The sequence below is a fragment of the Prunus mume genome, linkage group LG2, assembly GCF_029339155.1.
Source record: "Prunus mume cultivar Tortuosa linkage group LG2, ASM2933915v1, whole genome shotgun sequence".
In the NCBI taxonomy this organism is placed as follows: domain Eukaryota; kingdom Viridiplantae; phylum Streptophyta; class Magnoliopsida; order Rosales; family Rosaceae; genus Prunus; species Prunus mume.
This window is the reverse complement of record NC_142699.1, coordinates 20,401,305-20,416,234: the sequence shown is the minus strand read 5'-3', so window position 1 is coordinate 20,416,234 and position 14,930 is coordinate 20,401,305. Positions and strand designations below refer to the sequence as shown.

Genomic DNA, 14,930 nt, shown 5'->3' with positions numbered 1-14,930 from the left:
AAAAATAACTTAAATAAAATGCATTTTTTGATAGCATAAAGTCATATTATAATTTTCTCTAAGAAATATTTAAAGAAAATGATCAAATGATATGAATAAGATCTTAAGAAAGAAAGAAAGAAATAAAATATATTTCTTAACGAGCCGCACTCTAGTTGGCCTTGAAGTCGACACTCTGTAGTAAGAATTAGCTCCCATTTAAATATTTGATTGTGTGGACCAAACTGAAGATAAGACTATGTATGGTACTACAACTTGTTATAGTATTGAGGTTTGGGTGCAGTATCAAAATTGCCTTCCACTATTCGAATTTGTCCAAGACGTTCGAATTATAGCAGTCTTCCCACACCAACACATCGGCGCCTCTTTATCCATTCCATGATTCTAACTACTTCTTGATCTTCTTCTTCGCAACAGGAGTTATAGGGCACACTCTGAGAATTTCCCTATTGAATTGATGTTGGGTTAAAGGGGGCAACAACTTCAAAGCCTTGGGGGCTGGTTTTTTCTTTCCAGAAATGGCCTTCACATGGATTAGTTGGTTGGGCAGTCAGCAATATGTGATGGGTCCCACAGTTGACACATCAACATTTAACGTCCGATCAGACGGTCAATCTAACGGATTGTGTGAATTGGTTAGATTTATGGAAACGTTAGGTATCAAATTGATGAAATTAAAACCTCATAGGTCATTTCAATACTGCACCTAAACCTCGATGGACTAAAATATCGTTAGTCCTATATATATAATTAACGATATATCACATAGAACTAGAAGTAGTTATAATAACAATTAGGTATCTCTTCCATGCCAAGCTCTTTGAATTAAGCTTTCATAATTGAGGATAAGCATGCATGACAATGCTTTAAGAACGAGTTGTCGTAATGACGACTTTAATATAATAAAACAAATATTAATCCAATGAAAGTCACAGTTATAATGGACAACACAACAGAGAGATTGTCTGCACGATGTTTAATTTTCAAGAGATAATCGTCCTCCTAAAGGAATCATTTTGGTGTAACCTCGTTACCAAATGTTTTTTCTTTTTGTTTGATGAGAGGTCGGTTACCAAATTGGTGTGTGGGGTAAAGTCACATGTTTGTCAGCCTCAAGGTTGCCTTTACAGGTTCACATATATCTAAGATTTCAATAGAAGGAAAAGAAAAAAGAAGATTACGATATCATTTTAAATAATTAATCACAATGTAGCTAGCTAGCCCTTCTCCTTTCGACTTAATTACGTGTCGCATTCAACAATAATAGATAATCTTAAAAATGTCGCATTCAGGGACAAAGACAATTGCTATATACAGAAATGTAAATTTAAATCATCACACAAATAGAATTAGAACTCTCTAAAAGTTCATTTTATTATTATATAGTTAATTACGTGCTACAAGTGCAAGTCGCTGTAAAAGCGATACCATCGACATGAAGAGTAGCAACACCAAACTAGCTATATATATATATATATATATATAAATAGTCTTTCTTCTGGCCTAATGAGCAAACCCTAGCTAGCTAGGTAGCTAGGCAGAAAGATCAAAGGCTCATGACAAAAAGAGAATAATATAATATTAATAACTACTGAACTTGATTAATTAGGAAGCTCCAAAAGTATCACATAAGTAAGCTCCTAATAATGGCTGCTTGGTCGCTGTCCATGTCCGTTGAAGCCAAAAGCTCCGATAACCGGTCACTTAGGTCATCCACCTCTCTGTGCAAATTTTTGATATAGTTGCAAGTCTCCTGGAGGACCTTGGACGCTGAGACCTGACCAAATTAATACATAATTATTAAATGCAAAGGCCTTAGTGAAAAACATTGAAACATATATGAGGGCCTGGTGAGGATGGCATGGGGAACATTTAGAGTCCCACACCACAACTCAAGTTGTGGCTAGAGAATAAATGAGAGGGCACGCTTTGAGTGTGACTTATCTACCTCTGTCTGTGTATTATCTAAGCAAATAAAGACCACACATATATATATATATATATATATGTTGTGTATATAAATATTGACAGAGTATATACACAGAGAAGAAGAGAATAAAATAAATTTAAAAAAACAAGAAATAATAAATGTATACCTTGTCGGAGCGCCTATTGCGAATCTCAGGAAGAAGCTGCTGTAACTTGGATACGAGATCAGTGATCTGCTCATCGCTGATATTCCTGGACGTACCCGACTGCCGCGAACGAGAGGATCTTCTGCTTGACATTGTTAATTAACTGAAGCTTGAGGTGTGTCAGAAGAAGGAACTTGAATTGACTGAGAATACTAGAATAGAATGAGGGGAAAGAAAAAGACCCTGAAAGACAAATGAGAGCTAGATAGTATGTCAGAGAAGTAAAGAGAGAAACTGATGATGGGTTATGAGAATGAGATATAATGAGATATAGAGAGAGAGAGGCAGTAACTCTACTTATATAAGAAAGGAGCAAGTGTTTTTTGAGACAAGTTATGGAGAGAGATCAGATAAGGGGAGGGAGGGCAGAAGGTAGAGAGGAATGAGGAGGAGGGAGGGAGACAAGTGCATGGGAGAAAGAAGTGGGCTAAAGGGTTTATATTAATAGGGTTTGAGAGAGAGAGAAAGAGAAGAAAAGGGATAAAATGATCATAAAAGAAAAAAAGAAAGAAAAAAAAAAGGTTAGGGTTGGGGTTGGGGAGAGGAGGGAGGAGGGGGATGGAGATACGCCATACTGTCTTTTCTCATAGTGTCCCCAAATTGGGGTTAGAGTTCAAGTGGGTTAAGGGAAATGTGCTTGTTTATCACCCTACTACGCGGGCCTCTTTGTGTCAGTCACAGCACGCAAGCCCATGTTATCCTTATTACTTGTTTGTCATTTGAAAATAATATTATCTAACATTAATCAATTATTTCGTTTATTAGAAGGAATTCGAATTTACTTATTTTTAATCACTTAAGTTACAATCACGTTGCTAGATAAAAGTAGGTCCAAGACACATAATTTAATATGTGTGGCAACTATATGGAGAATGGTGAGGAGAGAGAGAGAGAGAGAGAGAGAGAGGCTCCCCTATCTTTGTTGTTTGAAAACTCCAAGATGAGTATGCAAGTGTGACATTGTTGAATGTTGACCAGTTCCATGTTTCGGTTTACGACACGGCACGTGTGGTCTCGTCTCTGTCAAATTGAACCGGATTCCTAGGCTACAATTTATGTAATTAACTACACTACTCATTCTAATTCATTCTTTAATTATTACACTTTAGCATGCTTCTTATCAATTTGAACCCCATTATAGAAAGAAAAAAACAAACGAACGAACAAAAAGTGAAAGGTTAAGTATGCTTTTTACACACGTTTAAAAACCTTTATGTAATTAGCAAATATTCAGAATATTATTTATCTTAATTACGTAATTGTTTATCTTAATTACGTAATATTATTTATATTAACCATACTAGTAATCAACAATCATGTATAAATACGTAATTGTCGACAATATAATATGGCTGGTTCACAACACAAGCTGCAATTAAGCGGGATTTTCTACTTTTCCAATAAACAAATAATCGGGATGTGCTCAACTTTTTTTCTGGCGTGCTTCCTGCTAATTAAGTTCCTCTGTCGATCCATGTTTAGCAGAGGCGTAGGGATCATCGCTGTGAATCCTGATTTGCAGTTTTTACTGCACCTGTTTGCACGTAATTTGTACCCCAATGCATTATTATTATTATTATTATTATTTTAAACATGAACAGAAGAGAAGGGTAAACAGAAGCATTATAGTATCCAAAGAAAACCAAGTCATGCGCAGGCATGTGAAGAAGTTGTAGATAGTGAGCAGCCAAAACTAATGACCCCCACATAGCACATACCAGTCCTGGTGGCTTCTACCCCTTTCGAATTTAACTTATATTTTATTGCATATGTATTGATTAAATATTAAATAGGAACAGAAATAGTATTTGTTTTGAAAATTTTGAACATGACGAGGGAAAAAGATCTGGTACCAACATCACATCCGGTCTCTATCTTTCAATATAATACAATTAATTCTACTTTTATATATAGATTATATAATAATTAATGTATGTTCATCTCAAGTTGCTTGCTTCCATATTGACCTTAATTAATTCTACTACTTTCACGTGACATGAGGAAACCCTTGTACGATTGACAAATGTCCCATTTTTAGTTTTTCTTTTCATTACCTTGGAAGTAGTTTCGAACATCAACTTGTCAAAACAAAAACCTCATACACATTGCCAACATAAGAGCGGAGTAATTTGCATGCCGACGGCACATGTCTTTTCTTGCAACAGCAAACAGCAAACAGCAAACAGCAAACAGCAAATTAGCAATCATCATACTTTCTGCATACATTTACATGGTGATGAATAAGTGATTGTGGTAGGCATCAAACATTTGGGATCGAACCTGATTTAATCCGCCTGAGGTTTTGCTTGGATTTTCACGTAACGCCAACTTTGTGGCCTGAAAACAACCAAAAATTTATTGTTTTATTCTTGCAATGATCAAAGACATCACTAAGACACCAGCCAACAAGAGAAGAAAGCTGAAACTTCGGAATAGCGGTCGCCAAGGCTCCAGCCTCTAGAAAATATAAGGCAATTTGGTTAACAAGTTGTAGGACAGTAACGAGTTTGTGTTGGCAATCTACCAGCGTGGTGGGCTTTCGCTACTAATTTGTGACCCCACCCCACTCATATTAATTATCTCACACTTAACTATTTAGATTAAATGCAAAATTATACGTTAATTGTTGACAGTTAGAAAGATGTTTACCTTCAATCAATTATCTCTCGTCTTCGTCTATTTTTTTTCAGAATAATATCAAGAATAATCTATGAACGAAGATTTGAAAATTAGACGATTCGAATCATTGCAACTTATTTTGTTTCCATTCAACTGTAGTTGAATTGTGAGAGCTCGGGAAGAACTTGGATTGATATGGGACAGGGGCACCACAAAACAAAATTCATAAAAACGTTGGTTCTCCATGTGATAGGTCGAGTGAATTCCAAGAACAAGGAGGCAGAAGCCGGAGCAGCAAAGAGCCAAAACATAAAATTTACATAATGGCGTTAAAGATTGACCCATGTTCCATAGACCTGTGCCTCGTCTCGTGTTGGCGTCTATAGCCATGTGGGCATGTTTTCCGCCCATCCGTTGAAGAAGACACAGCCATGTTTGTGAAACATCCTAAGACTTCATCGTCGTCCCCAAAAGTCAGCCCAGTTGATGGGATGGGACACAACACAACACAGCACACCGTTTAAATGCCAACCCTAAAATGCTGGAAACCGAATACAGCTGCTACCAAATTGACCATGTGCTCTAACTCTATCCTTGTAATTGTGTTCATACCAAAACATTTTAATCCTTGATTAACTACAGATACTAAATGCCATTTCGGCTTCATCAACGGCAGGCAGCACATGTTATGTTTCCAAGAAATTGAAATTTTGGAACACATGGGATGGGAGGAAATTGATATGACCCAAACAGATTCAGACACGTGACGATGATCCCCCGTCACGTTCTAATGTTGTTGTTTATCATGCATGGTAAAGTAGGTTTTAACTTTTGACCATGTTTTGTTTTTGGTGGATAAATTTCACCATGCATATAGCTGACTCATGACCTGCATGCTTGTCCGTAAGGCCAATGACACGTTTTAACCAAATTGACTGACAATTGAATAATGCAACTGTATGTTTTGTTCTCGTCCAAGTCTTTATGGTCAAGGGAGATGAACACTCATGGATCTTGACTGTTGCAACCAAATTGACTTGATGTACCATAATTTTTACAATCTAGAAGCGTCAAGGTATTTCCAGTTCGTTAGATAAGAGTTTGACATGTTTCCTATTACAAGTAGGGGGTAGATGGATCAGTTTTATCTCAAAATTTTGGCACTAGATTTTGCATACTCAAACAGTGAAAACCAACGACTGGTAAGTTCAGTAATGCTTTATATTTTTACCACCCTCAAACAAGTCTATTTTTAAGGTTTTCTTTTTTGGGGAGGGGGGATGGTGGTAAAACTCTCCTACTTTCTTGGGTTATTACATTACAAATGGAACGATACCTAGCAGCCCAGCCCCAACTGCGCGCAAAGGAAATCATCAACTGTTTACATGCGACGAATCAAAATAATAAAACAGATCCTTTCATCTAACGGTCCAAACTAAAGAGCCTCATAACGTTGGTATCTTCAATCTATTATGGGCTTACCCTTGCACGAAAAACACTTCTGCAGTTTCACAGCTAACATTAGGAGAAGGTCTCCAAAAAAAATTACACGCGAGCATTCATCAACTTCCAGTATAATAATTCACTCAGGCTTTCGAGATTCATTTTACAGAAGCAGTGTTAGTTTCAGAGGAGTTCCAGTATAAATCTACTCAGTGACACCACAAATGTTGTCTGAGATATTCACATGAAAGATAGTTGGGTTCTTATCTACGAACTGGTCTTTAATATTTTCTCACCATTTCCCAACTTTTGTCTCACAAAATACAAGAACGGTTATCTGGCTGGTTGAATGCAACCGCAACATTTCTTCATGCTCATATTTGCTTGCTATATCATGGGAAGCATTTCATTCTCTGCAAAATGACACTGGATAAGTCCATGTATAATGTATGAAAATATCATGTTAAACGGAACTCCCTTTTACCTGTCTCTCAATTTCAATAGCAGATGCAGCGAGCCTCCGCTTCATAATTGACCTCTCATGTTCACAACTCTCCATCTCAGTATCTAAAAGTTACATGACCAAGCCATAAACACATTGTAAATTCAACCAATTCAAATGTGATAATCAACATCTCTAATGCAACAAACACCAGATCTGTCTTCATTTGGCGCTTGTAAGACATGTATTAACAAGAAACAAGTAATGAAGCAGAAAATTCAGCAATATACATGGTTCAGCCTTTGGTCTCAAACTATTCAAAAACCTACTGATGCTTCTTTATCCAGTCATTGAAGTTAAAAGTCCAAGACATATCTGGAAATAGCCAAAATAGGTAAATAAGTAATTCCAACCAGAATACTGGAAGATATTTAAATGAAACCAGGCTTCTTTACAATTTGTATAGTCCTATATCCTCCCCTTCACTTTTACTCCCTTCTCAAAGCCTCATTAAGTTTCTCAAGCACAGTACTAAACAAAGCAATTTTACAAAATGGTTATGTGGGTTAAAGTTACCTATATGTATCATTCATGCACCACATTCCGTCAAAATTATTTCACATGAAACTAGTACAGTCAAAGATAAAATTAACAAGTGCTTGATTCTCACCATAGTAGTATGATGACAGAATTGTAATGCGCTGAGTAGGCTGGGGAAAAAGAAAAGAAAAGAAATAAAGTGAAAAATAGAATAATAACCATTTCACAGCCAAGATTGCAGTTATGATAAATCTTCATAAAAATTATGCACAAGTGTTGAGACACAGAGCATATATGATAAAAGCATAACTGGAAGCATAAATAAACCAGTAAGCTGGAGCAAGAGGCAAGGCTGATTAACCACATGTAACTATTGAGAACCCTGTATAAGGAAGGAAATACTGATATCAGAGACACTGGTCTTTATTGAACACTACCCTTGTTGCATAGAGCCAAAGTACAACAATCCAACAGTTACACAGTCCTATCCTATCCAAGCATGAAGATAAAACATTCATACCAGAGAATGATAATCAGATGACTCCACTAAATTCATTATGATTAAAGATTACCCATTGCAGGACAAATTATAATTCTTAAGTTTGTAGGACTGATACAATACTATTGAAAACAGGAACTGGTGAAAGCACGTGCATATGAGCATACCATCACAAAAATCCCCTCGCGGCGAGTAGGGAGTTCCTCAAGCGCCTTCAAGGTCTCATCACCCTTAGTAACTTTCCCAAATATTGCATACTGGAAAGGATTCGTTATGTGAACACATTATTAGCAATCATGTGAGATGAAATGCAATGCTGAATTGGTGTGCTCGAATTGTGCTAGCAAAGAGTAGTTAGCATACAAACCTGACCATCAAGATGAGGGGAATCTCCAAGAAGCATTGAGAAAGAGGATGCGGCACTATTTGGGTCTTCATGTCTACCCAAAACAAAAGCAAAAGCAAACACAAATAATCAAAACCCAAAAATTGAATTTGATATAGAACTTAAAAGCTAGAAACTTTAACAGTAGCAAGCATCACCTTCCCATTGAGAGAATGCCCCTGACATGCTTAACTTGACTGAACTCACCGATCACCGTCTTCTCAGCTTCTCTTCTCTGCTCCTCGTTCATGGGAGCCGATCTCCCGCTGGCGACGTCAGCCACTTGGGCAACGAAGCCCTTCTCAACCCTAAAGAAGTGGTTGGTGTTATAGCCTCCGAGACGAACCAGCTTGTAGATGTGCTCAACGGTTTTGGGGGCGACGCTCGGGTAGAACCCGAATTCGATGTCTCCATAATTGGTCTGCAAACACACAAAAGCCAAAATCTGAGTGCGACATCATAAATTCAAAGCTCTTTTGACCATTTGCACTGCTTCTGCTTCATTTCAATATTCTTTTCTTTGTACCTGAAAAACAACGCGAGCGGATCCGAGTAATGGGTCGTGAGATGAAGCAGCAACAATACTACCACTGAGAAATGTGGAAGAAAAACAAAAGCAACTGATGAATCCGATCAATGCTGATCTACGGTTCAACATTTTCCCCCAAAATGTGCCCTTCATCGGATTTCAGCGTCAACTACCAAAACAAATAGCCCTTGATCCCTTGGACCATAGGTGTTTTGGTCACCCATCTTTTAAATGTTAATCTAACGGTCCAAAAAGGTTTTTTAAAGAAAGTGCAAAAGTGAGTGGACCAAATCTCTTGACCCCTATAGTCCAAGAGATCGGGACTGCCAAAACAAAATGGATCTCTTTTCTTTTTCTTTTTTTCTTCAGAGTTTTGGGGTTATTTGGGCTTAAACCCAAGTGTTGCTGGACTGGGTCAGTGGCAAATCTCAGGTTTATGGGTGAATTTATAACTGGCTTTTTTAACCAACGATTTGATCAATGCACCTAGCATAAAAATAAATAAAAAATTCTAAAACCCCTTGTCATGCGTTTGGGTGTACTGATTAAATATCTTTAAAAATTAAAGGGAATGTAAGAAATATAAGCTAAAGAAATAGGCAAGTTTAGCCATCTTGGCAATTGGGTGTTGAAAGCCCTCTCTTCTTTTGTCGTTGGTCTTGAGTTGTTTTACCTCTCCTGCAATTAGGGGTGGGCATCTTAAACCAAATACCGAAACCGCACTCTAACCGCACCGCATCGTACTCAATTTCATACCGTTTCATTTGGTACCGATAGATATTCATCGCACCGCATCGCACTCAATCGAGTATGTTATGGTAGCAGATCAAGATTTGATACCGATCAATACCGCATCGCATCGAATAGTACTCTATTGAAATATATATTTTTTTTTCATTCTCTCACTCTCTGTCTCTCGCTTGCCTTTCAATTTCAAACGCTTTTGTCATTTATGTTTGGATTGTGTTTGTATTTTTGTAAGCCATAAGGCATAAGTTTAACTCTTTTTGATTGTAAGCCATAATGCATGAGTTTTAACCATTTGGATTTGATGAATATGTTGATGGATAAATATTGATTTGGTTGATTTGGATTTAGGATTTGGATATTGAATATGTTAATAGATATTGAATATTGAAAATGTTGATGGATATTGAATATGTTGAATCTTTGAATTTGTAACTTAGGCATCACTTATTTTGGTGTTGAATATTGAATTAGTTCATTTTTTAGTTGTATCATTTTGGTACCGAAATGGTACCGATACCCTGCATCGATACCGATTTAGACGGTGACGGTACCAATTTTGGCAAACCATAATACCGCACCGCATCATACCAATTCAAATTTCAGTATCGTAGCGGTGACGGGCTCAATACCGCATGCATCTGCATCGCGCCCACCCCTACCGCAATATCTTTATATTAAAAAGTCCTTCATTTTTTCAGTGGGAAAATTTAGTTGCGGATGGAAGCCATGGGCCCAACAAGTCTACTGCGTTGAGCCCTCTTTTTCAAATGGTTGAAACCCAAAAGTTTCCTTGAGTTGTCAAGCCACCCATGGGCCCAACAAGTCTACGGCGTTCACCAAAACTAAAGAAATACAGAATTAGATTATTTAAACGCAAGAAAATAGGAATTTGACTGTATTTGATTACATGACAACGGTTGTCCCTGTCTATATGATGATATGTATAAATTCAATGAGATTTGTGAAAATTTCCATACAAGCTGTTTAAATTTGATAGATGCAAAGTGATTGGTTGTTGTTTATACCAAAGTCAACAGCCAATGAATACCAAACACGTGGACCAAACTAGTATACGTTTTTTAAGACTCACCTTCGTACCAAACCTACCGATCGCAACATTAGGGCAACCTCGCCCTCGGGACGCCTGCAAGGGCGCCTCACAATTGACGCCCGTGAGTCCCCACCGCGACCCGCCATCCGCCTACTCTTTCAAAGAATCCGAAGATGGAGGATGACCGAACCTCCTCAGTCCTCGATTGGGAAAACTTCGCCGAGACCGCATCGATCGTGATCAAGAAGTCCAGATCGGACAGGAGGTACAGCCGCGATTCCTTTCTATACCGGTGTGAAAGATCCCTGACGACCTTCACCCTTCCAATCTATGTAAGTGGCCTCGGCGACGAGGGCAATGTCCACTGCTTCTCGCCCCCACGAGTCAGCACTGAATTGGTTCTACCGTCTCGAACCGACGGTACACCTTTGACGAACTAAAGCAAATTTTCCTCAACCACTTCATGATCCAGACGACCATTTGTACTGGCACGACGATCCGCATACACGATTCGCAAAGGAGGACGAACTGGAATACGCAAGCGCTCACCACGCAGTACTGAGGTGTCCCAACGGATGATAAAGGTGACCTTTACGGCGCTTTAAGAGTGGCCTACGTCCTTCTCACTTCGCGACTACATGAGCCCGGCGACGATGACGAATTAATGAAGCGGTGGCGATCCATGCAAAGGCCGAATACTTCAATTTAAACTCGCCTTCGCCCGGGAGGAATCGCCACCAAAGTTATCCCTGAGCCGAACCGACGACACGCGGGCAGTGACACAAGCTTAAGGACGACCGGATAGCCGCCAGAAAATTCAAAGAAAGAACGTGGAAGTATGGACGTACGACCACCGGCACCCTTCACCAATCACGACGCCGTCAGAAGTCTTCACCCCAACACGACGATTTAAACCGCTTCTAATGAACGAACATGACCAGATCCCGCCGACCAACCGAAGCCCAATCGACAGGATAATCGACACCGCAAATTTCGCCGATATCACCAGCAGAATGTACCATAATACCAAGACATCGATCACCGAGGAAAATTGTCGAGCGCTTGATTCGGGAAGGAAAGTTGATCAAGATCTTGCTGTGCCACCGCAGCCCCTAGCCCCAATGCGACCGGCAGATCAACATGATCCCATGATCGCCGGCGTCCCATCGCGGGAGCCTCAAACCGTCGTAGCAAAGATGTGCGGCGCCCAGCCCATCGCCCTCGTGTTCGCATAGACGACGATCGAGCCGTAAGTTGCGTAAGGTGGATGGGAGCCCATCACCTTTGTGAAGAAGAGGAGGAGGGGATCATCTACCCCACGACGACCCGATGATCATTCGTGCCGAGATCGCCGATTACGATGTGGGTGCCGTCGATACGGCTCGTGAACGAATCTTTGCCGATGCATTCGGGAATTGCCGACGATGGTCAATCGGCAAATTACACCTCTACTCCTTTTCGAGACTGTCCAATCGGCCAGAGTATCACCACCGCCCATTGCCTTCGCCGCGCCCTAAAAAAACAATGACCTCGACCAATCCTCATTGTCGATTGTCGACGGATACAACGCCATTATCGCCTGACGAACGGCACTCACCAAGGTCAAAGTCCACTTGTCGCCCCACATGTTGCCGATGAAGTTCCCAACGCGCAACGGCGGAGCCATTCGGTGACTACCAACAGACGGACGCTATGCCACGCTTCTTAAGTCAGTAGTCGCAAACCGCCAATGGAAGCCATGACCTTGCGGTACTACCAACTGTAACGAACTCATTGACGACCCCCGGGAGGAAAACCTAACGCCAATGGCCTAGCCCGCGAGGAGCTCGAGACCATAATCCGACAAGGAATTCCGACGGTTGAAGATCGCACCAACTGGTCCCGACCCAAGACAGCTTCATCGACTTCGCGGCAAAGCGGAAGTCTTCATTGGTCCTATGACGATATGCCCTAGATATCACTCGATGTCATCACCACAAGCTCAAGATCTCCCGCCCACAAACCGGGCCAGTAAAACGCCGATCGTGACGATGCCGAACGGATGAGGCGATGCGCGTAATTGACAAGCTCAAAGTCATCGGCTTTATCGTGAAGCTACGCACTCGCTTGGCTTGCCAACTCACCATGGTTCTGGAAGGCCAAGGGGATGGCGAATGTGTCGACTATACCGACCTAAATAAGGCTTGTCCGGCGACAGCTTCACGAGGATCGACCAACTCGCCGATGCCACCGCCGGCACGAGCCGCCACCTTCATGGACGCCAGATTCGGATACAACCGGATCTTCAGCGGACCCGCCGATAGAGAGCATACGGCATTCATCACGGATCGCGGTTTGTATCGTTATAATGTCATGCCCTTCGGCTTGAAGAACGCGGCAATCTTACCAACGGCTCGCAACCGGATTTTTACCAAATACATCGGCGGCATCATGGAGGTATATGTCGACTACATGTTGGTAAAAGTCGAGCGAGGATCACCGAAAACTTGGTCCTCATGTTCGGTATTCTAAAAGATTACCGAATGAGGCTGAACCTGCAAAATGCTCCTTCGGTGTATCTTCCGTAAATTTCTGATTCATGATCACCAAAGGGCATCGAGGCCAATCCCGAGAAAATAAAAGCCATAATCGATATGGAGACGCCAAGACGCAAAGGACATTCAGAGCCTCCATGGACGTGTCGCCGCCTCGACACGCTTCATCTCCAAGGCTACCGACAATGTGTACCGTTCTTCAAAGTTTTGAAAGGGGGCAAACATCACATCGCATGGACTCCCGAATGCGACCAGGCATTTCAAAACTTGAAGAACTACATGAGCCATGCACCATCGTATCGAAACCGCTGCCAGGCGAGGTACTACTCCTATACCTTTCGTATCCAACACCGTCGTTAGCTCGTATTGATAAGGAAGCCGAGAAGGCGAGCTACCGATCTTTTATGTCGCAAGGCGCCCAGAGCGCAGAGCGACCCACCCTTGAGCAACTAGCGCTGGCCCCGGTCGCCTGCACGAAGACTTTACTTCCGTGCCCACGAAATTACAGCTACGAACCGCCTCTTCGGCAGTAATAACTGCAAAACCGAAACATCCGCCGATGGTCAAATGGGCAATCGAGTTGGGAGAATTTGACGATTCAAACCAAGGCTCAGAAAAGGCCGGGCCGCTGTCGACTTCATCTCTCGAGCTCACACCTCCGCACTATTGAGCCATCATCGCCGAGCGCCATTTCCTTGCACCGATAGGACGATACCGAAAGTTTCGACACTTCCGTTCCTCTCCGATCCCGCACGTGGATGGCTCGCAAACCAGAAGGTTGTGGCGCGGGCTGGTATTAACCACCCGGACGGTAGCAAAATTGAGTACGCCCTCCGATTCAACTTCCGGACTTCCAATAACGAGGCGGAATATGAGGCCCTCCTCACTGGCCTTCGGCTATCCAAGAGCATGAGCGCGGCGATCAGCATTCACAAAGTGACTCTCACCATAGTAAATCGGGATAACGGCAGACTTCGCAGCAAGGGATGCCTCCATGTCACCTACCTCGCAGCTCATCAACTACTACGTAAATTCCGTGCCTACGAGATTCGACAGATCCCCGAGTCGTAAACAGCCACGCCGACGCCGCTCTCCCGATTGGTCGCGATAAACGACAAGATCGGAAGGAAGGTACCTGGAGATATTATCCCACCCAAGCATACAACCCGAGGTATGTACCGTCGGCACGAAGACACATGGATGTCTCCAATCTACGCCTTCCGACTACCGAACCCTTCCTACCGATAAGACGCAGCTCTGAACTCCGTTACCGATCGGCAAGGTACGCAGTCATCGCGATGTTCGTATAAACGAGGCTACACGACGCCGTATCTAAAGTGCCCGACCGAGGAGACTACGTTCTTCGGGAGGTCCACGGTGGAATATGCGGTGACCACTGCGGCCCGATCGCCGCATTTGCAAGGTCTTCCGACAGGTTATTTCGCCAACTCGCACTGTGATGCGAACACACTAGTCAAGAGGTGTGACAAATGCCGCCGTTCGGTAGTGTCCTCATATCCCTGCCGAGCCGCCAGTCACCGATCGTGAGCCCGTGGCCGCTTCAGGGGACTAGACCTAATTGGTCCGATGCCCAAGGGTCGGTCAAATACGCTGTTGTTGCCGTGAGACTACTTTACCAAATGGGTAGAAGCCAAAGCCCTAGCAACGATAACGGCGCCAGTCGAGGATTTCGGCGGGCGAATATTTGCCGCCGATTCGCATCCCCTACGCCATCATCACGGATAACGGCAGCGCTTTGATTCGAAATCTTCGTGAATTCGTGCACCGACTCAAGATCAACTCGCTTTGCTTCGCCAAAGACACCCCAATCGAACGGACAGTCGAGGCCATAAACAAAATTGTCAAGAAGCCGTTTGAACGGCAAATTGACAAAGCCAAAGGAACTGGCCGGAAAAGCTTAAGCGATATGGGCCATCCGACATCCTACCAACGAATCGGGAAACACCATTCTCTATGGCTTTGCCTGAGGCATTAGTCCCAGT

At 42.1% G+C, this 14,930-nt stretch overlaps 3 protein-coding genes across 3 annotated transcripts; 1 reads left to right on the top strand and 2 right to left on the bottom strand.

The window, feature by feature from the left end:
- Positions 1-1,342: 1,342 nt before the first annotated feature.
- KDR (basic helix-loop-helix (bHLH) DNA-binding superfamily protein) lies at positions 1,343-2,669 on the bottom strand. Its single transcript, XM_008223428.2, has 2 exons — positions 2,097-2,669; positions 1,343-1,777 (listed from the first exon to the last, which is right to left on the bottom strand). The coding sequence occupies exons 1-2, from the start codon at positions 2,226-2,228 to the stop codon at positions 1,625-1,627; spliced, it is 285 nt and encodes a 94-aa protein (XP_008221650.1). The 5' UTR covers positions 2,229-2,669; the 3' UTR covers positions 1,343-1,624.
- Positions 2,670-6,312: 3,643 nt separating this feature from the next.
- LOC103321603 (Cyclophilin-like peptidyl-prolyl cis-trans isomerase family protein) lies at positions 6,313-8,819 on the bottom strand. The gene is made up of 7 exons (XM_008223427.3): positions 8,590-8,819; positions 8,222-8,484; positions 8,046-8,118; positions 7,846-7,935; positions 7,310-7,349; positions 6,682-6,764; positions 6,313-6,610 (listed from the first exon to the last, which is right to left on the bottom strand). Exons 1-7 carry the CDS (start codon positions 8,743-8,745, stop codon positions 6,590-6,592), a joined length of 726 nt encoding a protein of 241 aa, XP_008221649.2. The 5' UTR covers positions 8,746-8,819; the 3' UTR covers positions 6,313-6,589.
- A 3,623-nt stretch (positions 8,820-12,442) lies between these two features.
- Positions 12,443-13,998, top strand: LOC148919804 (uncharacterized). Its single transcript, XM_089044442.1, has 3 exons — positions 12,443-12,895; positions 12,985-13,247; positions 13,536-13,998. Exons 1-3 carry the CDS (start codon positions 12,443-12,445, stop codon positions 13,996-13,998), a joined length of 1,179 nt encoding a protein of 392 aa, XP_088900568.1.
- The last annotated feature ends 932 nt before the right edge of the window (positions 13,999-14,930 follow it).

Excerpts from the sequence above, each read along its gene's own strand:
- KDR (XM_008223428.2), bottom strand. The coding sequence starts at position 2,228 with ATGTCAAGCAGAAGATCCTCTCGTTCGCGGCAGTCGGGTACGTCCAGG. Across the intron at positions 1,778-2,096 it reads GCAATAGGCGCTCCGACAAG|GTCTCAGCGTCCAAGGTCCT; the intron begins GTATACATTTAT and ends TAATTTGGTCAG.
- LOC148919804 (XM_089044442.1), top strand. The coding sequence starts at position 12,443 with ATGCGCGTAATTGACAAGCTCAAAGTCATCGGCTTTATCGTGAAGCTA. Across the intron at positions 12,896-12,984 it reads AAACTTGGTCCTCATGTTCG|GGCATCGAGGCCAATCCCGA; the intron begins GTATTCTAAAAG and ends TGATCACCAAAG. Across the intron at positions 13,248-13,535 it reads CGAAACCGCTGCCAGGCGAG|GCTCAGAAAAGGCCGGGCCG; the intron begins GTACTACTCCTA and ends ATTCAAACCAAG.
- LOC103321603 (XM_008223427.3), bottom strand. The coding sequence starts at position 8,745 with ATGAAGGGCACATTTTGGGGGAAAATGTTGAACCGTAGATCAGCATTG. Across the intron at positions 7,936-8,045 it reads CCCCTCATCTTGATGGTCAG|TATGCAATATTTGGGAAAGT; the intron begins GTTTGTATGCTA and ends AATCCTTTCCAG. Across the intron at positions 6,611-6,681 it reads CTATTGAAATTGAGAGACAG|AGAATGAAATGCTTCCCATG; the intron begins GTAAAAGGGAGT and ends GTCATTTTGCAG.